The sequence below is a fragment of the Mandrillus leucophaeus genome, unplaced genomic scaffold (assembly GCF_000951045.1).
Source record: "Mandrillus leucophaeus isolate KB7577 unplaced genomic scaffold, Mleu.le_1.0 Scaffold159, whole genome shotgun sequence".
Lineage (NCBI taxonomy): Eukaryota > Metazoa > Chordata > Mammalia > Primates > Cercopithecidae > Mandrillus > Mandrillus leucophaeus.
The window spans coordinates 1,099,170-1,124,576 of NW_012101576.1; the positions used below are offsets into that span (position 1 = coordinate 1,099,170).

General features: G+C 42.1%; 1 protein-coding gene across 1 annotated transcript in view; it reads left to right on the top strand.

Annotated features, from left to right (window-relative positions):
- The window catches only part of LPGAT1 (lysophosphatidylglycerol acyltransferase 1), a 96,031-nt gene extending 84,633 nt beyond the window's left edge, over nucleotides 1-11,398 (top strand). Inside the window, exons 7-8 of the mRNA XM_011975789.1 lie at nucleotides 5,315-5,421; nucleotides 6,341-11,398. Coding sequence (XP_011831179.1) covers nucleotides 5,315-5,421; nucleotides 6,341-6,492 — 259 coding nt within the window. The 3' untranslated portion in view covers nucleotides 6,493-11,398. The remainder of the gene's footprint in view (nucleotides 1-5,314; nucleotides 5,422-6,340) is intronic.
- Nucleotides 11,399-25,407: the final 14,009 nt, after the last annotated feature.

Here is a 25,407-nt window from a genome sequence, read left to right on the forward strand (position 1 = left end):
TCAAAAAAAAAAAAAAAAAGACATTTTTTAATTCATCCTTCTGTTGTTAGCTTATTCAGAGCAATGGTAAATTCAAGTTGTGATAATAAGGGATGATAGGGGTGGTTTTTTGTTTTTGTTTTTTGTTTTGTTTTGTTTTGTTTTTTTGAGATGGAGTCTCCCTCTATTGCCCAGGCTGGAGTACAGTGGCACAATCTCGGCTCACTGCAACCTCCTCCTCCTGGGTTCAAGCAATTCTCCTGCTTCAGCTTCCCGAGTAGCTGGAATTACAGGCGCATGCCACCACACCGAGCAAGTTTTTGTATTTTTAGTAAAGACGGGGTTTCACCATATTGGCCAGGCTGGTCTTGAACTCCTGACCTCGTGATCCACCCGCCTCGGCCTCCCGAAGTGCTGAGATTATAGGCGCGAGGCAGATGATAGGGGATTTTATAGCAGCAAGCTGCAACTTGAAGTTTCTGGACCTTAGGATCTCCCACTCCATTAAAATATTTCATCAACCAAAATGCTTTTATATTACTGATGTAGAGCAATGTAGTATTGTATTTTGGGAGATAGAAGATTATTAAGAATGGGAGTTATTTCTGTGTAAATAAAACTCTATTTTGGTTATCTTTCATCCTTTCAAATTTTTGAAAGTAAAATTTTAATCAAATGCATGTGAGTTCCTTTTTTTTTTTTTTTTTCTTTTTTGAGATGGAGTCTTGTACCTCAGTCTCCCAAAGTACTGGGATTACAGGCGTGAGCCACCATGCCCGGCCCTGTGTGTTTTTCAAATTGATTTTTAATAGATTTTTCATGCCACACTCCTTCCTTCTTTCCTCTATTTTTTTTCTGTCTACTCGCACTTAAATTTCGGTTTTAAAATGCTCCTCCAATCTGATATTTAAATGTTTAAATAACAAGAGAAAGACATATCATTGTAATGTAATTCATAAGTAATATTCTTTTCTGATTATTTTTTCAGTATTTATTTGCTGGTCTAAACTTCATGTTCTGACTATACTATAGAATTTTTTTAAATGTTTTTTGTTTGTTTTTTTGTTTGTTCATTTTTTTGATACGGAGTCTCGCTCTGTCACCCAGGCTGGAGTGCAGTGGTGTGATCCCGGCTCACTGCAACCTTCACCTCCCGGGTTTGAGCAATTCTTCTGCCTCAGCCTCCCAAGTAACTGGGACTACAGGCGCACGCCGCCATGCCCGGCTAATTCTTTTGTATTTTTAGTAGAGACAGGGTTTCACTGTGTTAGCCAGGATGGTCTCGATCTCCTGACCTCGTGATCCACCCGCCTTGGCTTCCCAAAGGTGGGATTACAGGCTTGAGCCACTGTGCCAGGCCTTTTTTTTCGAGACTGAGTCTCACTCTGTCACCCGGGCTGGAGTGCAGTGGCGCCATCTTGGCTTACTGCAACCTCTGCCTCCCGGGTTCAAGCAGTTCTCTGCCTCAGCCTACCTAGTAGCTGGGATTACAGGCATCTGCCATGCCCAGCTAGTTTTTGTATTTTTAGTAGAGACAGGGTTTCACCATCTTGGCCAGGCTGGTCTTGAACTCCAGACCTTGTGATCCACCCGCCTTGGCCTCCCAAAGTGCTGGGATTACAGATGTGAGCCACCGCGCCTGGCCTGAAATGTTTTTATGATGGTATGCATCATTATAATTTTCAAACCCCTAGTAAGTAACCAACACTCATTTTGCCTAAACCCAAAATAGCAACGGAGGCCCTTTTAAGAATGACAAGTGGTAGGCCCTGGCCAAATATAGCAAATCATTTTAGATCTTTCAGAAATAACAGGTGAACTTTTCAAAAGACATAGTAGATTGGACTCATGTCTACTTCCTGCTCTCCTAAAACCCCCATAAAATAACACTAAATGGGTTTTTAAAGGTGTAAACCCACAAAGATGAGAACAGTCTGAAAGACAATGGCAGCAAAAGTTGGGAAGTTGGAAAAAAGAACGAGCAGTAAATAACATAACAGAACCCCAAGCCAGCTGTGGGAAAGCCATAAGCCAACCTTGTACCATAGAACTTCCAAAAGTCTGGCAGCATCAGCACCTGTGGAAATGAGGTTGAAAGCATTACTAAACTTGGGAAGACTGGTTGAAATCTGTTTAAGAAGAATGCAGATACCCCAACCCCTACCCTATATCCCACAGCTGGGTAATTATTTTTCCCTACCCTGGCAAACATTGGAGGCTTACTCTGGAGAGGGAAATAGGGGCTCTGTGGACTGAGGAACAACAAATACAACTGAGGCAGAGGTCCCATAATGAAAACAGCATGGTGAAGTGATGTCAGTGTGCTGAGTGCTAAGATTCCCAGCCCTCTTATTTCACTGGTTACCAGAAAGCTAGCAATCGGGCCTTCACTCTCTAAGCAGGAAATCAGAGGATCTTTCTTTGGAGAAGCGGGTAAGTTTAAGAGAAGAGACCAATTTAAATGGCCCAGCCAAGATAATCCTCAGTGAGGGTAAACAGGCAACAGACTCCACTCATAAACTGAGAGCTTTTAATCAGCCATTCAGTCCCGTATCTGTAAATGTGATGGAACAACAAAGAATGTCAGATAACTAATAATCTAACAGACCTGAACTCTTGAAAGATAAAGACTAAAGCAAACACAAGAAGGTGACATGGAGGACCAGACTACACAGGGCAAGGTCTGCTTCTAGAATTCCTAATAGTACATGGGGGTTCATTAACCTTTTTCTCTCCTCTTGCAAATGTTTAAAAATTTCCATTATAATTTTAAAAACGTATTATAAACATAAGATATTGTAACAATAAAACAATAATAGCATACTATAAAAAAGAAACACTCAGAACAATAAGAGCTCTTAAAAATTAAGAAGACCTGAGTGTGAGCAATTTATTAATTTATAAAAAGAAAAAAAGTGAAAAAGCAAAATAAAAATAAAATACAATAAAGGAAATTAAAATGCCATAAAACATTTAGAAGTTAAATAAGAAATCTCCCAGAAAGGAGGTCAGAAAGATAAGAGATGGAAGAAAATGATTTTTAACCTCGAATCCCATATCTAACCAAACTATCAACCAAGTTTGAGGACAGAAAAAAGACATTGACAGACATCCAAGATTTCAAGTGCTCTTTCTCAAGAAACTGCTAAAGGATGTCCTCATCAAAAGTAATCAGTGAAAGAGAAAGACATGAGGTATAGTTAACATTCTGTTCGATTTAGGAGTGCAGGGACTCACCAGGACAATGGTGAAGGGACCTCCTAATGTGAGACTACAGGCAGCATCTGGGTGAAATTTCTTTAGGAAGGTGAAATTGAAAGGATGTCTGATGCAAGGGGATTGCTTAGGAGAAAGATTTAGACCACACGTCTGCCTGCCCACTGCCTGTTTTTTAAATAAAATTTTATTTGAACACAGTTACTGTGTATTGTTTATACATTGTCTCTGGCTGCTTTCATACTACAAAGACAGAATTGAGTAGTTGTGACAGAGATAGTATAGCTTGTGTCAACTTTAAATAAGATTCAGGAAATATGTCAAATGTAGAGATTATTAGAGCACAAAGCTTGAGGACAGCCACCCAGGAAGCACAGATTCCAAAAATTGGAAGTCAGTATTCCAAAGTGTAGAAGTTTGGGGTTGTTTATATAGACAAGGTTTAGGGAAGCTTAACAAAATTTCAACACCTTTCTACATAAGGTTTAATGCATAGTTACAGTGATCTGATTGGGCAAGGTGGTCTTTTTCTTTCTGGAAAGGTATATTTAGCATTCCACACCGAAGGTGTCACCATCATGAGGTCTTTTGTACCATCTGGTCTGAGTTAGGTACAGGACAATAAAGGAGGTGGTTAATCTATAACAAAGGTAAGAGATTAGAAGGGCAGGAGGTCTGATCTTTGGTGTCTCCTAGTCATTTACAGAACAAGAACAATGAGGAGGAGAATTAATCTATAAGAAGCAGAAGTTGCAACTACGTGCTACGTGACTCAGATCAAGGTCACATCTCTCTCAAGATTTAAAGTGTTTTGGGGATTCCAATAGCTTTTAAATTTTATTTATTTTCATACCTGCAAAGCGTAGAATATTTTCTGTTTGGCCCTTTAAAAAAAAACTTATAAACCTGATTTAGAGCATTGATTATAGACAATTGCCTGAGAGCTTATGGTTGAATTTGTTACATGTACATGGAAAATTAAGCAAAATGAAAAATGATACATAATTGCTCAATCCAGGGAAAATAAAAAATTGGTAAAGAAAGGAAAAGTAGCCATGATTTACTCCGTGACTTAGCAATGAATATATTTACATGATTATATTAATATAAATGCCTAATATTGAGCTAACTGAAATTACTCTACAACTGTATTGGGAAGATGGGAAGAATGTGCATATGTTATGGGAATAGGAAGAGGAAAGAACTTCATCCTCATCTTCCATAGTGGGAAGTCAGTAGAGAAGGCCTAGAAAAGAAGAAGCATGGTGATAAATACCAAGATAATCAGCTGAAAAAGGCAATAATCAATTCTGGGGAGGGCAGAAATGAAGGGAAGAGGGACAGGACTCCCATTTTTTCATACAAATATGTTTTTTGCTGACTTTTTAAACTGTGTGCCTTTATATGTTTGATAAAGGGGACAAAATAAAATCCCCCACTAAATTGGAAAACAAAAAATAAAACTATTTTTCAAGGTCAGCAAATACGTAGTCCTCATGCTGCCTGTCCCCTCTCAGTCCATGGGTATCATGAATCACAATAGTGTTTCCTGGTGAGTTAGGACATGGTCTCAGGTCTTGAGCATACTGTTCCAGTAGCCACTCCCAACCAGTAAAAGTTATCCCATTCATGAAAGCAATTTCTCTGATACTACTAATATTACCAATTTGGGCTGAGTCTCTGTGCTTCTCAGACTTTCCCACCAAAAGAACATTGCCTGACATTTAACTAAATGACTGAACATCCTGATTTAACTGCATTTTAAAACTTCGTCTGTTCTAAATACCATTTCTACTTAAACCCACAAACATGGGAAGACATAGTTATTCTCTGTAGTTATTCATAGATATAATGTAATTTAATAGTATGTTTTCAGCATCTAACACTGGACCTAACATAGTAGGCTAGTAAATGTTTGAATGAATGCATAAATGAACTCTGTTGTATAGTCAACAATTTTTAATAACCAAGATACCTGAAAAGCTGAAGAAACCAACCCTTGCTAAAGCAGAAGATGATAACACAATTTTATTCAGCTTTTCATCATAAGTTGTGGTTCTGAATAATTTTGACTTCTGAATTAAAGTAGTTTTTGTTCTTTTCTTCTAACCCTTAAAAGGATCTTTCCAATTAAAGATGTACCCCTGGAAACTGATGACCTTACCACTTGGCTCTATCAACGGTTTGTTGAAAAAGAAGACCTCTTATCACATTTTTATGAAACAGGTACACAGTAACCTTTAAATAGTTGCTAAATGATAGCAACAATAATGGAAGCCTCTCTTAAAGAAAGCTGTTTGCATATTAGATCTTGAAACTTGAAAATGCACTCCGTAAATTGCTTGTGAGAAGCAAATCCCCTCATGAATCAGCTTACCCTGAGGATTATCAGTAAGGACAAAGACTATTTGAAATGCTAAAGAGTGTTATCACGATGACCTTAGGTAATATTGCTCTATGAAGTGATCTAGCATTCCTTTCCAGAAACGAATTTAAAGACATCTGTTTACTTTGTATCTCTTTTATTATTAAGATATATTTCATAAAGCATATTGCCTTTTGAAAATAATGTCAGTGTTATACAACTACTTTTTTGACAAAAAACAATTTGTAAATAGAGGAATCAGCATAAAGTATGCTATTTCAGAAATTATTTCATATCAATCTCACATAATCCTGGGTCCTGACCACTGTGGGAATCTCTAGGGATCCAGCAGAGACAAGGCAACTAGAGTGCCTGTTCTCATGCAGATTATATTCCAGTGGGAGACGTGGCAAACACGTCTGCAAAAAGAAAGAGAATCGGGATCATGACCAATTGGGAAAAGTTCCAGGAAGGAAATAAAGAGATGGGAAGGGGAGTATTTTTTCTGATATGGAAAGGATGCACATGAGCCAGCTATTCACTAAGTGGAGGAGGAGAGCATTGCAGGCAGAGAAAAAGCGGAGGCTCAGATGCAAGAAGGGGCTAGGTAGTATGGAAATTATATTTCAAGTAAAATCTCTCCTCTGGGGCCCTGGAAAGTCACTGAAGGTGCTTTAACACACACATGTACAACTCTAGTTAAGCTAATATTCAACTTTTATTCCAGGAGACCTACCGCTACAGAGTAAAACAAGCTAATATTTCTATCTTGTCTTTTAGGAGCTTTTCCACCTTCCAAGGGCCATAAGGAAGCTGTTTCCAGGGAGATGACCCTCAGCAACATGTGGATATTTCTCATACAGTCTTTTGCATTTTTGTCAGGCTATATGTGGTACAACATCATTCAGTATTTTTACCATTGCCTGTTTTAGGAATTGACGTGGACTTGTCAAGGTCACCATAGGAGTTGAGACTTTCTTTCATAAGTGTGCGTTATTTTACATGTGCAAATCAGAATATATTTAAAAAAAAAGAAAAAGAAAAAGAAATTCAATGGATGGATTAGTATTTATCCCCCTTTGGGATATTTTAAAACTCTACTAAAATGAGGATTAGTAATATAATGACCTGCTAATATATTTTAAGAACATGTTTTAAAAAGATACACTCTATCACATATTTAAGCAAACATCACATTTGGAGAAGAGGAAATCATAAAATCATCCTAGAAGACTATCTGAGAGAAATTCTGTTGCCACCAGTTACACTTGACAATTTAGTTGAAGCCCAGAAAGGTATATTCATCCCTCTTACCTGTAGTCTATATTAGGGCAGTACTCTAGAACGCCCACATTTCCACCAGCTCAGTAACCTTGAGGGGAGCTGGTTGGCACCTCGCGAAGAACTCTTTCCCTGTCATTTGCAGTAACAAACTCAAGTCTTCAACAGCTAACTGAGGTACATTGTTGACATTCTCTGGGGGAAAAGCAGTGTCCACTGGACCCCTTCTGGTACTGGATGTGTTCTTTACAAAGGCTAGCTCGATCCAACACTGTGTTTACATGCACTCGTGCTTTTCCTTATCTGATTTCTCATTTTGTATCAGAGGCATATCATAAATTGGTAATTTTACAAAATGCACTTTTTTGAGATGCAGATATAGCAAAGAATTAGTAATACAGCCTGAAAACAAATGGGAGCATAGCAGTGTGTGAGGTTCTCGAGAACTGTCTTGTCTCTGTGTGTTTATTTGCCTGCCGATGCTCTCCAGCACCATCCTGCCTTGGACACCACCCTGACGTGATCCCTCTGTTGCAGCTCAGAGGCTTTATTTTTTCCATTTTGACATTGGCACTAAATGCATTTGGGGATGGTTGAAACAAATTAATATAGAACATTTAAATGATCAGTTTAAGGGGAAATAGGCTAGTTTATAGAAAAATAAGAGCTAGTGGCCTATAATGGTGACTGGTTCTCCTGTGGCACCCCAAGGACCTGTGCAGACAGTGGTCTGTTGAATCATCACATCAAGGAGCTGCACCTGTCAGGGTGAGTGTAATTAGGAAAGAGACCAGCACAAAAGGCTCCCCCAATCTCTTCCAGTTGCTTTTTCTTTTCTTTTTTTTTTTTTTTAAGACAGAGTCTTACTCTGTCGCCCAGACTGTAGGGCAGTGGCATGATCTCAGCTCACTGCAGTCTCTGCCTCCCGGGTTCGAGCGATTCTCCTGCCTTAGCCTCCCGAGTGGCTGGGACTACAGACACCCACCATCGTGCCCTGCTAATTTTTGAACTTTTAGTAGAGACGGGGTTTCACCGTGTTGGCCAGGCTGACCTCAAACTCCTGACCTCAGGTGATCCGCCTGCCTCGGCCTCCCAAAATGCTAGGATTACAGGCGTGAGCCACTGCGCCCAGCCTCCAGTTGCTTTTGAAGAGGGTAAAGTCAAGTTTCTATTTCTAGAAAACATTTTTTAGAAATACATTGCTATGTTTGTACAATTTACCTCATAAGAGAACCACACCCTTCTCCAAAAGTGCTGGTACTGCATCAGTGAGATGAGTAGGGTTTTTGTTTGGGATTGTAAGACTATTAAGATCCTAGTAAGTCAGTGGTAGTTTACTGTGATATGAGCGTTGTAGATTCCCCCGTTGTCACTAATCACACAGATAACAATTTTGAGAAGTAGGCTATTAAACAAAAAAAGGTTAATGTTTTCTATTTTTAAATAAACCAAAAACACAGAGAAGATATGAGTTTTCCCCAGTTATGTGGGAAAGGTAAAGCAACACCAAATAAAAGCCCAGAGCAGCTTCATATTTAGGATAGCTCAGTGCGTATGTGAAAGAGAATGATGCATTAACTGAAATACCTCATTGAATATTATACTACCACTGGTAAAATGCAGAAGACAGTGTTAATGTGTTTGGTTTGGGGACTGGTTGTTATAAAATGCAATTTTTTTGAAATCTAAGCATTTCGTTATGTGTTCTACAGTGACAGTGAATAAGTGAAACCAATCTCAATTTAGAGGTATGGATGATGACAGAAAGTCCAGTAGAAGCTTAATGATGCTTCTGTTTGAGGCCCAGCAAGCACCACTAAATTACTGGATGAAATGAAATTGTTCACTTGAGGGATTAGTCAACCATCTGGGGGAGAAGTTGCTCACTGTCAAAGACAGCGTGCACAGTCCTAGCTGACAGACCTTTTCCTCATTGCTACAGCAAGCCACAGGGTAGAGTGACCAGTTCTCCTATCCAAAAATAAATGCGAACATGCATACATAAATGTGGCTGAGGGCCACTTTTGACATCACTGTGCTCCAAAGGAACATGATATTGTTAAATATACTGTACACATTAAACTATCCTATAAGATGCTTTACTTTTCAAGTGCAGTATCATTTTCACAGTCTCCAGGGTGGCAAATACCAATAGATATGTGAGTTAATTTTTGAAAATATTTTTGTGAGTTATAAATAGATGTGTATTTGATGTGCCCTATCCCTCTTTGATTATTTAACATGTTCTCTCTCTTCTATTTGCAAAATATGTTTGAAAGCATTGGTAGTGCTTTCCTTATCAGTAACTGGAGTTCTTCTGCTTTCACTAGAGAAGGTAAAGAGAGAATCAGTGTTCTTATATGGCAATTTGGGGAAGCAGCAATATGCCACTGTACAAAACTGAAGAAAAATTCCTAATTTGTACTTTGTGAAGGGAGATGAAAGGACGTTTAAAGTGTATATATTTTGTCAAGAGGAAAAAAAATAAAACTATGCCAGTTTTATATCAGTAGCTTGTAGAAGCTCAGCTCTTCTTGGTCTTGGCTAGACTGCCTAGATTCCCAGGGCAGACAAGGTTGAGAATCCATTACTGGAATCTTGGTACTGATGAGTTACAGTGATTGGAGATCTGCATGACCACAGGCAGGTCCAGTCACTACAAAAGTGACCAAGCCAGCAGGTCACCCTTAACTTCAGAAACAATTATTGGTGGTGACCTATACTTAAATGGCAGAGAGACCTATAAGTAACGGAAAGTAAAGAAAAATTACAGAACGGAAAATAATGTGTTGGGTAAGCAAACAAATTCACTGAGAATTCCAAAAGTATATTAAAAAAGAAGATAGCTGTGAGTTCAGATCTATCATATTAGTCTTTAATATTACAACCAATCCTTAACTTTCCACTGTAAAGGAAGGATTACTAGATTAATTAATTTCTGGATAGATAATCTGGTAATAAATGATAGGTAAATCAAAAATTACTTTTATTTAGGAGTTTGAATTCTTACTCTCATCAGACTCATTTTTTTTTCTAGGGATGCTTACTAATTAAATGGTTTAAGTTGTTTCTTAGGGTTTTTTTGCCTATATATTTATGACTGTGTTAATGAGTAGTGAAATTATATGGAAAGACAAACAGCTATCAGGAAGAGTAAATACAGAAGCCTGAATAATCTATGGGTTAGAAAAGCATCCCTGAATAATCAATAGTTGACAGTATTGGCATTGTTCTCAAGCCTTTTTATGAAAATGAAATCTGAAATCACCAAATGTAAACCTGGGAGCATTATTCGAGCATTACTGTCTTGGATTCATGTTAAGAATGCCTCTTCATTCTTTGCTCATGTTGCTCACTTCTTGTGGATTTGTCTGAGTGTTTTTTGACAATCACTTCCCTAAAGACTCTTCTGAACTAGTTGGACCTGGCTAATCATACAGAGTAGCCTTTAATCATGGATAGTCTTCTTGGATTATTTTTATATTTGAAAAGAAAATGTTTTATTTGCACTACTGAGTAGGAAGAGTTAATTGTTTTTTTGTTCTTTTTTTGAAGTCATTACACAGGACTTTACTCCAGAGTTATCATTATGAGTGTGTTCAGCTCTGGTCCACAGAGGATGGATAAAAATGGTTTGTTAGGTTCTTTTGCTCTGCAGTGCTATGAGCCTTATATCTGTTAACATGAAGAACAAAGTCAAAAGCAGCAGTGGGCAGCAGGAAGGGTAGAGACTAATATGTTTGGGACCAAAACCATCTAAGTTAGAGATTTCCAGATCGCAGAGGGGCTGGGTATTCTCTGGAGCAGTCATTGGTTGGTGCTTTATTGTAATCATTTTGCACCACTCCCCAACAATTAGGAACTGGACCCTGGGAATAAGCTGAGGGTGCTGAACTGTTGGGGAAGGGTGACTGTAGCCATATGGAAGATAAAATATGGGTTTTTCTGCAAAATTTCCATCTGAGGGTTTTTACATTTAATATTTTTTTAAGACAGTTTAAAGAGCAAACATTTTTTAAGTGTATTCTAGTTGCAAAGTATGCACACATATCTTGAATGGCTTTATTTTTATTGTGTAAAACTGTTGAACACATGACTGTGATGCACACATTCTTTACGTGTAAGGAGTCTATGCATTTTACAGTAACTTATTTTATGATTGAGTGATGAAACAGTTATACATTCAACTGCCATTATTTTTATTAAGTGCTTTCATTTTCTTTACAATTATTACAAAATTGTATTTATTTTATACAGATGGGTTTTCATTTTCCTGATGCTGTAATGTTTACTTCAGCTTGTTGACCTTTCTTTGTGTTATCTGCATGTTGTAACGTGTGATAAGAATGAATGTAAAGGCTGTGGCAACTGTAATTAATTTTTGTAAAGGGCTGGTCACACGTGGATCTGGTTTATGAATGCATTTGGGGTGATTTTAGTAACCAGATCACCTTTTCAGAAGTTTAGACATGAACACCAAAAGAAGCGTTTTCTCAACAAAAATTAATAGCTGGTTCTATTTTTTTTAAACCTAGAAAAAATAAAGTTGATTTTTTTTCAAGTAAAGTGCTTTTAATTCTTAGTAGTGGGGAGAGGGCATGTGTGTTTTACCAGAGCTATTTGGGCATTAACATCTGCAGGCAGGTACTTAAAGCTCACTGTGGCAGTTGGATGCTGAAAGCAAACTGAAAAACCAAATGAAAAAACATCAGACTTCCTTCTTTGGTTTAAAAATATTTCCCCCTTTCTCCCCATTCTCCCAATCCAGTGGTGTGCTGGTAAATGTTTAGCAGTCCACTCTTCTGGGAAGAAATTATGCATTCAGCTGTACATGTTTGTTGTAAATTTTGCTGATAGCAAGAACATATAACACAATTAACAAATAATAAGATATAAATACTTTATTGTAAATCCCATATAGCCAATTGATTCTCACAGTATACTTGAGATATATATGTCTCAAGTATACTGTGTATATATATGATTCAATTTTAATAACCAATGCTTAACAACTGCAGGCAAAATTCTAAAATGTAACCATTGGCTCTTGGGAGCCAGTAGGGGCTGTATCCAGCTCAGGAAAGAACTAAAATGCTTTTTTAAAAGGATGCTTAATTGCTTTTTGCTGAACTACTACAGTCAACCTATGATTGATTGTATTTCAACCATGATTTGAAAAACAGCAGACCATCCTAATCTAACTCATTTCCCAATGAATTTATTGTCATTCAATCTGATATGTGCTCTACTGTTAAAACTGTTTCTTACCATAGTACATATTAGACTTATTAAGCCGAAACCACTTTTAGCTTTAACATTAGTTGTAAATTTATATGATTCAATTTTAATAACCAATGCTTAACAACTGCAGGCAAAATTCTAAAATGTAACCATTGGCTCTTGGGAGCCAGTAGGGGCTGTATCCAGCACACCACTGCCCCATCCTTTTTTTCTTAACTATTAGTGTTGAATAAACTTCTCATAGTTATGTACTTGCTGAACTCAGGAAATTCCTATCACTGACCCTGGCAAGGGCTTTAAAGGGTAGGAAAAGCATTAATGTCAGTCCTACACAGCGAACTTTTGATTTTGAAGAATGTGATAGAAAGAAAATGTTTACTGAAATACATGGGAAGCTTGCATATTTCTAAAGTCAGCTTTATACTTTCATTTCTCAAAGCTAAGTAAACTGTGGTATAGGCATCTCTAAGATGTTAGCATTTAAAACATCAATTGTTTAGGTATTTGTAGACCTTATTTGATCCCACTGAAAATTTTAAATATTAAAATACCTTGCACAGTCTACCAAATGAGTTAAATTGTTACAGTTGTGTCTACCTCTTATTTTTCTATCTGTATTTAGGCTGCTGTTTTGGTGAGATTCTAATTTCTTTTTCCCCTGGAACTACTTTCTGTGGAAGACAAGGAACAGACTGGGGACAGAAGCCTGAAAACAAATTGGAGGCACTCAGAGATCTGTTGCTGACCAGCCCTATTCCTCATGAGTTGGCGGAGGGGGAAGCCATTGTTTTTAATTTCCACTTAATATGAAAATGCTTGTTTTTAAAATGTTTTTTCCTGCTGAACAACTGTATTTTTAAAAGGAAAAAAATTCTCTTTTGGCTCTAAGAAGTCAGCTGTATGAGCAGGCGTGACCATATCATAACATGCTGATATGATAGAAATCAATAAATTTTTACCTCTCAGGATCTGGGTAACCTTGTTCTTAACTCTTAGAGGCTTGAGTAACATAAACCAAGTCTCAACAGTTCAAATCACATAGAAACAGGCACACACATGGAACGTGGGAGGAGGGTTGGCTAACCGCTGGAAATGAGATGGGCCCCTTTCATAATCGGAAAAGCACTCTCTAGTAGGTACAAAGGAAGAAACTGGAACAATGTTTTCTACTGGTGAGCAGGGAGCATATCACAGAGCTCATTTCTGAGTTTTTGCCTGGAAAGATTTTAGTGCCCCACTCTGGAATACTTTTTGCCTTTTGGGTGTGGGAGCACTGGAGATGGAGATGGTAAAGTTCTCACTGTTCACTTACCCAAGGCAAGAGAACACTCAGCCATTCTTTGATTGTAGCAGCTGTCTGTGTGGTGTCATTGAAAAAACCTGGCACTAGGATACTTCCCTTAAAATATCAGTGGTTGCATCTTTATTCCTTTGTTTCATTTTTGATGGAAAAACTCCCTGAAAGGGGTCTTACCTTCAGTTTCTTGCCAGTGGACACTGTATCAGGACCAGCTGATGGACATTTGAGGGAAACGCAAATAGGTACCTAGAAGTGGAGAGATCAGAAGAACTTGGAGTGCTAGGAAGAGGAAGCCAGGAGTGTTAGAGGACAAAAGGAAGACCAGAGGCTGCTGTCCACAAACAGGTACACACATCCTTGATACACAAAGACTTCCAAGGAAGAAATCAACTTCCATGAGAACTCTGACCTAAGAGTGCCTTCCCTGGGAACTCACCTGTAAAAGATCCCACCTCCCATTTCAGATAACTGCCCACTTTACGGAGGAAAGGCAAAGGCATACCTTAGCCAGTAGGGATGCCCCTCCAGGGTAACAAACAAAGGGACAATTCAAAATATTGATGACACAGAAGCTTCTTTCAATCAAGGAATCTTAGCCCACAATCAGGCTTTTTGTCTTTCTCTGATTTATGCATGTTTCAGTAAGGACAAAGGATGGCATCAGAAATGGTGCATTTGGGCCTGCATTGGCTGTATTGAATTCTGATATATTTAGTGTGGGACAGTGACAGCAATGGCAGCTCAGGACTCAGAGAAGTAGAAGGTACCAAGACTTCTTATGGCGTAGGTTCAAACTGGCACAGAGTCACTTTTGGTGCTACATTCCTTTAGTTAATATGTCACAGAGCCAGTCCGGATTCAATATGGGAAGGTCTATAAACGGATAGAATACTATCGAATACTGAGAGGCATGTTTCATTGGGAGCTGTCTTTGAAGATCAGCTACCACAGTTTAAAAAAAAAAAAAAAATTCCTAAACTATTTGAGTAAAGAACACTAGATGAGTCTAAAAGAGTTCTTGCCCTTTGGCAGGCTTGCCCATAATTTCCATTAGTTAGAAATATTTTGAGTTCCCAAATACTTTAAGAGGATTAGATTTGTTGATCCATCCCTCATACATATAAGTCACATTAATCAAATGGACACCTAGCTAAAAGAATAGAGGTTTTGTTTGGACATAATCTTTATATTATTTTTGGCACCGATTGATGCATGACTCATTGGCCCTTAGAATTTCAGAGCAAGTAGTCACCTTGTTTTGGGTTGCAGATTTCATTCTGATACAATTTTGGTACATTGCTGGTAGCATCAAATGGCTACTTAGTAAAATTGTGGGGACTAGAACCAGCTTTCTTTTATTTGCATTCATATATTTTCCCTAAAATGGCATATTGCTGTGGTTCAGATTTATGTATTTCATAAATAAGAGTTAAATCTAAAGGAACAAGTATACTTGTTAAAAGGGTGATGGATCTAGAAGCTAAAGCTTCCATAACATCCTTATCCTCAATTTTAATAACCCCAAAACCCCAAAAGATAATTTTTATTAATATTCCTCTCAGCCGCTGCAGAGATACAATTAACCATGAAAAAAGTCCAGAAATTAATTATTTTTATTTTTTTGGATGTGGAAGTGAAGTGCATTTAAAAACTTTTGCCCTATATAGTAGAAGATAAAAAGAACATTTTTATGTTAGACCAAAGGGGATACAGATTTCAATCTCATAATAGTTTCTTTCTTTTCTGAATTCTAGGTGTGAAACTAGAATGTGTAATAAGTTCTAGGCCACGATTGCCACTAGTGCCAAAATATCCCTCTGTCATGGCGCCATCAAGTTTTAAGGGCTTGTCCAAGTAGGAGCCCAAGAGCAGCAGAACCAGGGACTTGAATTCGACCTTGGCCCTTTGGCAAGTTTCTTATCCTCTCAACCTCACTCTCCTTATGTGTTAAATGGGAAACGCTCAAAGACTTCTTTTCTTTCCTTCCTTCCTTCCTTCCTTCTTTCCTTTCTTCCTTTTCTTTCTTTTCTTTCTTTCTCTCGCTCTATAGCCCAGGCTGGAGTGCAGCTGCGCAATCTTGGTTCACTGCAACCTCCGCCTCCCGGGTCCTGGTTCGAGCAATTCTCCTGCTTCAGCCTCCCAAGTAGCTGGGACTACAGGTGCGCACCACCATGACTGGCTAATTTTTGTATTTTTAGTAGAGATGGGGTTTCACCATGTTGGCCAGGCTGGTCTTGAACTCCTGACCTCGTGATCCACCCACCTCGGCCTCCCAAAGTGCTGGGATTACAGGCATGAGCCACCGTGCCCAGCCAAGACTTATTTTCAGTATTAAGTGAGATTGTATACAGGAAGCACATAAGACACTGGCACATTATACCGAATGTGCAGTAAGAAAACTGTTTTTATCCCACCCCAACTGGGTTTAACAGAGGATGTAAATTATTCTCATATTGAGATGTGCCTAAATTCCAAGTGATGTGTTCCATGCATACCCAATGCAGTGGTTCGTGCCTATAACCCCAGCACTTTGGGAGGCCAAGGCAGGAGGATCACTTGAGCCCAGGAGTTTGACACCAGGCTGACAGGAGATCAGCCTGGTCAACATGGTGAAACCACGTCTCTACTTAAAAAAAAAAAAAAAATTAGCCAGGCATGGTAGTGCATACCTGTGGTCCCAGCTACTTGAGAAGCTGAAGTAGGAGGATCACTTGAGCCTGAAAGAATTGAGGCTGCAATGAGCTGTTATCATGCCCTAGGTCCCTTGGGTTTCTAAGTTAGATACATGCAATCAGCATACCCAAATCCTTAGCCCTGCACTGTCAGACTATATTTAATATATCTAAGGCTCTAGACAGCAGTGAGAAAAAGCTTTGAGGTTGGAGCGCCAATTAGGAAGGTGAGGAGACTAGGGCATAAAGAGGAAATCAGATCTGCTAGACAAGACATTACATAGGCTTAATAGGGACCTATTTTTGCTTCTGAGACATTATGTCTCTTGTGGTGAAGACCTTGAACTAATTATCAAAATGGAGGGAAATATAATTTCTAGTATTTGGAAGCTGTCCACGATCCCATGGTTCTCTGTATAATTCATATGATTCTAAATATAAAACTACATTGAAAGTATTCTAATGCTTCAGGAAATTGAAAGTAATTTTGAAAACCTTTCTCCTTTCTAATTGCAGAAGTCTCAGAAGTTTTTATTTTGAGAATTGACACTTGACCTTCCAGTGGTAAGTTCTGGGTGCTCAGTTCTTAGTGGGTACCAGAAGGAAGTGGGCAGATTAAAATAAAATATTGCTTATGGCTATTGAGGTTATCATGGTAGAGCACAAAGAAACGAGGCAAAGCTGGATTAGCAGGCGTGTGTTCGAAGCTCTGCCCTGCTGGGGGTGGGGGTGAGGAGATGAGAAGCAGGTGATGTTTCAAAGCGCCATCTGGCCCTAAGAGCCTTTGATTCCCCAGGCAAATATCCAACAAGCTGTCCAGGCCACCTTTCACAGAACTTCAGAGTAACACCAGAAAGTGGGGATTCCAGGAGAGAGAGGCTTCAGGGCCATGATGAGGTTATGGAACTGTTCTCTTAGAGAAGATTTGGAAATACTTCAGAGCCATCACCTGGTGGGAAGCTTGGCATAAACAGCAACTCATAGATATGGAGATGGCTGCTCAGGCACTACGATATTCAGAGTGGTCCTGGGCTGGCTTATTATAAAGAAGACCTGTCCTTGTTTTCCCAAAGGATGGCTAGAAAAAGCAAGGGAATAAATGAGTTAATGAATGTGGAATTAATAAAGCATTTTTTCCTGGAGGCAGAGAAATGGAACGGTTGACTACTGAAAGCCAGCCTTCAGAATCTGTGCCATGTCAGATCAGGAATAATCATTGAAATAGTCATTGGAGCAATGTCTGAGGGATGCAGAAACCTGGTGTCACAGGAAGCATTGCCTCAGACTCTGTCTTCCTCTTTATTAGGCCTTGAAGAGGAAGGAGAGGAAGGACAGCAGGGTTACCTCACCAGTCCAGCTCCAGCACCCCCTCACCCCCTTCCCAGGTACCTGTCTGACTGCAGCAGGAGATTCTAGCACAGAGGGTGCCAGCAAGCAGGGGTGCCCAGAGGGTTTCTCATTTGAAAGGTGTTTACTGTTAGGGGAGAGTGGGAGGAGAGAAGGGACAGGCACGGATGGGCAGAGCATAGGTACTAGGAATCTGCAAACCACAGACAAGAAGAAAGTGAAAGTAAAGACCTGAGCGTTTGCTGTAAGCTGCATTAGCAGGAGGAGCACTGGGCCTGTGGGAGTGGACACGTGTGTCTCCTTCCAGGGGCTTCTGCCACAGCCTCAGCCCCAGACATCTCAAAGCTCAGTATGTGTGTCTGTCTGCCAGTGCACCCCAGGGGGGCCTCACAGTGAGGCTTCCTCTGCCTGGGTTCCTCCTGGCATGGGCTTCAGTTTTCCCCTCAACCCTGCAGCCTACCAGAAGACACAAGCCAAAGCTGGTAGGGACCTCCACTCTGGGTACTGTCCCTGCCCATCCCCTCTGGCAGTCGCTTTCCTAATTGAAGGGTACTGGTGAAGTGCTCAGGATGTTCTTGGTGGGCGTATTTCCTCCAGGTGGGGGTGGCATAAAAACCACAGCCTTTCAGAAGCCTCTGTTTCTTTCCTTGACTGGCACTTTAAAAGGTGTGTGCTCTACTACCCTTATCAGTAGGAGAGGGAGGCTCTGTGATCCTCCTTTATTCTCCCATCTTTCCACCGGGGTCTAATACATTTAACAAGCCTATGAAAAGGCTGCCTACCTCATGCCATTTTCTAACTGTTATTCAAAGTGAAGGACATCTGAAAAAAGATATTACATTACCTACAGCCTGGGGCGGAGGGGGGAGGGAATAATTTAGTACAAGGAATTAGGAGGCATTTCTTCTCTTTTGACAGGCTGAAAGGCTTCCTAGGTGAGGAGAGATTTCCATCGCTGGTTGAAGGAAGGGAAAAGGCTGAGTGGGAGGTGCAAGGGCTGCTAATCTGAAAATTACCGGAATTTCCTCAATTTCCAGTCTTTAGAAAATGCCTGCTGCACAAGGAGAGGGTGGTGAGAATCCAGTGAGATAATCCTCATGGAAGGGTTTGGAGAACCTTGGAATACTTCGCCGGAGTGAGGGGCAATGACAATTCGAGTCCACGATTAGAAAAAAAAAAAAAAAAAAAAAAATGGCCCTTATCACTAGAAGAATTCACAAAGAGGCTGGGTGAGCCTGTGCCAGGGTGATGAGTGGGAGAACCCACTCTGGGTGGGGGATGGACCAGCTGGCCCCAAAGGCCTGTCTCCCAACTTCCATGTGCCCTTGTCACAGGGACCCTGATAAAAGCTCCCACTGTGCCTGGGTTTCTGTTGTGCTCAGAGGAGGGAAGAAACAATGAGCTCAGCTTGGCCAGAGGACAGGGCTCATTTTGCTCTGTCACTTGCAGAGGCCTCTCCCCAAGCAGCAAACTACCAGGCAGGAGCAGCCACATTGTCTGTGTGGCCCAGTACAAAATGAAAATGCAACTCCCTGTTCAAAGAGCATTACGAATTTCAAGTTGGCAACAGAAGAGCAGTAAAACACAAGCACCTCATGAAGCCTGCCCTGTCACGAGGACCATGAAGGAGGAAATGAGGAATGGGAAGGAGCCGACCATGAAGGAGGAAATGAGGAATGGGAAGGAGCCAGGCCCGTGGAGGTGGTCCATGTCCCCTCATTGTCCCTCCTGCCAAGGCACTGCACAGGATGCTCTTAGAGAGGAGGAGATGAGAGTAGCAAACTGTAGGGTGTGGAAGCTTAGCCCGCCAAGGCATCCCAGAATTGTGCCCTGAAGTCCAGGAGACCAGGCATCCACCGACCATCCCCTGGTGATTAAGGGCTGCCCCTGCAGTGGGTGGAAAAGGCTCCCGTGGCACCAGAGAAGCCACAAGGCCCAAAGCTGAAAGGCTCAAGGTGTGGGAAAGATGATGCCCGGGGCGAGCGTGAGTCCCATGGAGCAGGAGCCACCTGCCACAGGACAGCTGAGCACTGAGCCAAGGGAACATGGCCAGGGGCACCTAAGACATCTGCACAGGGGCCACCAGACTTCCTGAGGAACCAACCTCCCAGGGCAGCATGGGGTGGGACTGCAAGGTCTGTGGACAAAATAACATTTGCACTGCTCTGTGAATTAACATGACCTTCCTTGCCTCAATGACTGCAGTTGTCCATTATTTGAGCTGCCCCCTTTCCCACCCACTGTGCAGTCACACCACGGAACCAAAGCCAGGTTGCACAGGAAAGCAGGACAAAGGGGTCAGATCAGTCAGCTAGTGTTTGCAGAATGTGTCTACTGGGTGGACTGGAAAGGGGACTGGGGATGGGACACAAGCTCTGCCACCATTACAGTCACATGTTGACATGTGCAGATGGCATCACAGAGATTAACTGTGGCGGTGCTGAAGTGCTTCGCGGCAAGGGTTAATCCCTAGGGGCTGCCTAGAGAGGGAGGCGCAAAGCTCAGAGAAGAGTTCAGAGCACATTTCACTGCTGGCAGAAGGATGCTGGAGACTTGCGCTGCCTCCATCCTCAGTCACCCGGGGAAGCAGCTCGCCTCCAGGCTCCACCTGGCTGCCCGCCTGACACTGCCCTGGATCCAGCAGGCCAGCTCAGATCCCCTTGCCAAGTCCTTCCCTCCCCAAGGTCCTCTTTCTTGCCCACATTTCCTGGAAACCACTTTCTAGGCCCTTGTTGACTCCCACATTGTTCTGAGAAATGGGTCGGCAGGTTGCCCAGGCCAGAACCCCTGAACCTTCGAGCAGAGAAGCAAGTTAATCATTGTTATTAATCAATTTTCGACGGGAAAGGATCCAGGCATAGGAAACAGGAATCTTAGGGCAATACCCCAGCTCAGCTCCTTTCTAGCCAGATAGGTCACATTTCCTCAGTTTCCACATCTTGGGACAATAATCAGCTGCCGTAAGATCAAATGAAATCACACCTGAGAATGGAATTTTCTAACCAATGGAGTTTTATGTAAACATAACATTTAATAACCACCGTTTGCTGCTGTTGTGCCTTCTCCTACGCTCTCCCGTGGCACACACAGTGGGCTTTGTTATGTGGAACTTGTTATCTTGGCAAGCTCCCATTGGTCTGGAGTCTAAACTGGACACTCAGACAGGCCGGTTATGGGTTGTCTCAGGCCCGCAGGGGCACTTGATCCTGCTTCAGAGCCAGGAATGCACAGATCCAGCTCTTCGGAGCTCCGTGGCCTTGGGCAAACTCCTTGATTTTCTGTCGCCTCTTGTGACTCATCTTGTGACTCATCTGACAAAGGAGGTTATTATGCCTGCCCTGTCTGCCTGCTGGGTTCCCAGAAGGGTCATGTTAGATGTGAATGGTTCTACATAGGGGCACGCTAGATGGTCAAGTGCTGCGGAGATGCAGGGGGTAATGATTGGGGGAAAAAGCTTTCTACCTTGATTCCACAGCACACATCCTTTCATCAGGCCTAATGTGGACCGGGAGGCAGAGACAAGATCTGGAAACATTTTCTGGAACATCTGACCGTCAGTGCACAAAATAAATACTCACCCTCTTCCTAGGCAGGAGTACGTTAGTCCTTACCATTATGGTGGTGGTTATCATGGGCCAGAACAAAGAAAAGGGGAGGGGATAGAGTGGAATTTGAGTCCCAGGAAAGGAAGAAGAAAGTGTCAAGAAGTCTTGGGAGGACTGGCAGAAACCCAAAGGGAGGAGCCAGACAGCAGGGGATTGGGGAGGTGGCCAGATGAAGGAGATGGCATGTTCGTTCCTGCACCACCCAAGAAGCTCCTAGAGGGAAGGAGGGAAAGCTGAGAAAGCGTAAAGCAAGGGCGAGCAGTCTTTCCCAAGCCTGAGGCCACTGACGCCCTGGCACATGCAGGCTTGTATGAATGGGCAGCAGAGAGACAAAGGAAGGAGGGAAGACATAGGTTGCCTGGAAGGAGCCGAAGAACCGTGGTGGTGGTCTGAAATGGTATATAATTGTGTGAAGGGACAAGGACGGCAGTGGCCCTGTGGTCTCTTTGGGAGCAGGAGCTTCCTGCACAGGCATCACCAATAATTGGGAGTGAAAAGGAGCCTGGACTTTATTCTTTTATTCTTCCTTCTCCCCTTCCTTTCAGTCAATATGTACTGAGTACTTACTGCATGCTAGGCACTGTGCCAGGTGCTGGGCATTCGGCAGGGAGCAAAACAGACAAGGTCTCCTGGAGCGTGTATTCTATAAATGGACCTAGGCTGTTCAAACTCATGTTGTTCAAGAGTCAACTGTGTATACCGCTGATTCATTTGTAGTGAACTCATGGCCAAGAGCACTAACTCACACCTGAACGAAGCTTATCTAACATACACATTTTATCTGTCAGGCCTGTCACTGCTTCCTTGCACTCAGAAACACAAGACAGCAAAACAACTGAATAAAATACAGTTGACCCTCCTCCTTCACAGATTCCATTTTTGCAAATATGCCCACTCAATGAAACTTACTTGAAACACCAAAATCAATATTCATAGACTATCGGAGTCATTCGCAGAAGTGCAGAGAAGCAGCAATTTTGAGTTGCTCGAGACCTTTTTGTTTCTGCTATCATATCATAAACAAGCATCCTTTTCACGGTCTGATGCTGCAGTTTTTTTGCGTTGTTGTGTTTTTATTTGGTGAGTTCGCTATTTAAAAAGGCCCCCAAGCTTAGTGCTGAAGTGCTGTCTCGTGTTTCTGAGTGCAAGGAAGCAGTGACAGGCCTGACAGAGAAAACACGTATGTTAGATAAGCTTCGTTCAGGTGTGAGTTAGTGCTCTTGGCCATGAGTTCACTACAAATGAATCAGCGGTATACACAGTTGACTCTCGAACAACACGAGTTTGAACAGCCTAGGTCCATTTATATGCAAACTTTTTTCAATAAAAGTCACACCAAGTGTGCCTGCCTCTCCTGCTGCCCCTTCCACCTCCACCTCTTCCACCGCTGAGGCAGCAAGACCAACCCCTCCTCTTCCTCCTCCTCCTCAGCCTACTCAAGGTGAAGACAAGGATGAAGCCTTTTATGATGATCACTGCTACTTAATGAATAGTAAATACGTTTTCTCTTCCTTATGATCTTCTTAATATAATAACATTTTCTTTCCTCTAGCTTACTTTACTATAATAAGAATACAGTATATATAATACATATATATAACATGTGAATCAACTGTTCATGTTATCAGTAAGGCTTCCAACTAACAGTGGGCGATTAGTAATTTAAGTTTTGGGGAGTCAAAAATTCTACATGGATTTTGACATGCACAGTGGGGGTTAGTACCCCTAACTCCCTCATTGTTCAAGGGTCAGCTGTATTAACTAAGGTGTCTTTAAGCAGAAACACACATAAAACAAGGTTATATATTGCTTGAAGGATGGAAATGTTGTAGCCAGTGGCTTGCAAAAACCTAACCTCCATTTCCCCAGTAGTTCAGTACTCACTAGCTCAGTGTTCCTGGTGACTTTATAAAGCATAGCTACGCCAAATAATGAGGAAGGACAGTAATTTTATTTATAAGTCTGATAAAGAAGATCAAATGGGGATAGATTAGAGTATGATTGGAAGGGGGCTGGTGATCCAGGAGGCTCTTTGGGGAGGTGACAATCGAGCTAAGACTGGGATGACAAGAAGCAGGCAGCCATGTGAGGACCTTTGCAGAGAATTCCAGGAGATGGGAACAGCAGGGGCACCAGCCCTGGGGTGGGAAAGCTATGGTGGGCATGGCCGGGGCAGATTGAGAACCCGGCTGGACAGTGGAGCAACTGGGAGAGGAAAGCATCACACAAGAGGAGGCAGAGAGTCGGGCGTAGTGGCTCACGCCTGTGATCCTAGCACGTTGGGAGGCCAAGGCAGGCGGATCACCTGAGGCCAGGAGTTTGAGACCAGCCTGGCCAACACAGTGAAACCCCATCTCTACTAAAAAAAAATAGATAGATAGATAGATAGATAGATAGATAGATAGATAGATAGATAGATAGACAGACAGATAGACAGATAGACATAGACATAGATATAGATATACACACACACACACACAAATCAGCTGGGCATGATGATGCATGTCTGTAATCCCAGCTACTTGGGAGGCTGAGGCAGGAGAATCGCTTGAACCTGGGAGGCAGAGGTTGCAGTGAGCTGAGATGGCGCCACTGCACTCCAGCCTGGGCAACAGAGTGAGACTCCCTCTCAAAAGAATAAAAATAAATAAATAAAAGAGGAGGCTGAGAGAAGGCCCCTGGGGGCCACATGAGGACTGTGGCTTTGATTCTTAGTCCCATGAAAGCCACTGGAAAGTTTTCAGCGGAACAACGAAACTGATCTATGGTGTTCACAGATGCCCAGCTGCTGTGTGGGGAATGAGCCAGAGAGACCAGGCTGGAAGTGGAGGTCCCATTGGGAGGTGACTGCACTATCCAGGCTTGAGACGGCATAGCCTCCATCAAGACTGTGGCACTGCAGACAGATTCAGGTCTATTCTGGAGGAAGAGTTAAGCTTGATTTGCTGATGAATTAAATGTAGAAAGTGAAAGACAGGAATTAAGATGACTCCTGGGTTTTGAACTGAAATAGCGGGATGGATTGTGTTGCCGTTTGCTGAGATGGGGATGACTAGGGCAGGACAATTATGAGCATGTTAAGTTTCAGACACTTGCTAAATATCTAAGGACACGTGAGTGATTGAATACATGAATCAAGCTCAGGATGTGTCGGAACTGGAGAGAGAAATTGAGAAGCGATTAAACTGGATGAGGTCCCTGAGGGTTGGTGGGCAGTTGGGAACCTCTGCAGGATTCAGACAGAAGTGGGTTGTGGCAAGAGAGGCTGAGTGTGCAGACAGGGTCCACACAGGTGGGAGTACAGGCTGAGAGGCAGCTGATGTTTCTGGTTGTGAGAGTGGTGAAAGGGGATCTGAGAAATGTGGAATCTCAGGGCTTGGAAACCGAGGAGGCACCCCCTGCAGCCCTGTTCTGTAGACGCTGGCGGGAACCCAGCCTCCCTGTGAGTAACAGGATCTACCATCCAGCCTGGGGCCCATCCACAGCTCCTCCACGCCCTCATTCTGTCCCACCTGACATTAAGCACCTGAGCTGGCTTATAGCTGGCTCGTATTTCTAACCAGCTCATTTCCCTATGTAAAAGATTTTTTGCTACTGGGCTAGACATCCAGTGAGAGGAAGAAAGGCAGGGGTTGGCCTGAGCAGGACTTGGGTTAGAGAACGTGGGAATTCAGAGCCTGCTCTCCCCTTAGGTAATGGGGGAAGAGACAGAGAAGGAAGGACCAGTTGGCAGCCCAGGGCTCTGGCGGTAGCTGTGTTGTGCCCAATGAATCAGGAAGGGATGATTCCTCTGCCTTGAAGCAGCATGGCGAGGCAGTCAGTGCACAGGTTCTGGAGCCTGACCACTTGGATTCAGATCTTAGTTCAACTGTATACTAATTGTTGTGCCTTTTCCCCTGTCTGCAGAAGAGCACCAAGCACACAGTGTGCCCATGGGGTGCCTAGAACAATGGCTGGCACATAGCAAACACTCAGTAAACAGAATCTTGAGCTGGCACTGAGCCCATTTCACATCTGCCTCTGAGTTCAACATTGACTTCCAAGCTGCAGGTCACTCCTGCACAAATAAAAGGTGGCTGCTGACTGGATTAAGGTGTGGCAACAATGTCATAGGTACAGATCTGTGCTCTGAATCAGACAGAGTAACTGTGAGGTTCATAGAGCCTATGGAATCACTGTGCTTGCTATGATAACATCCTCGATCCCATGACACTGTGCATTTTTCACACTTTTCATGCTATCTTATGTGTTAATCTCTCTCCTAGGGCTGCCATGATGAATTGCCACAAACCTGGTGGCTTCAAACAAAAAACTTTTTCTTTCACAGATCAGGAGACCTGAAGTCCAAAATCAAAGTGTCAGCAAGGTTAGACCCTTCTGAGGGCTGTCAAGGAGAAAGCA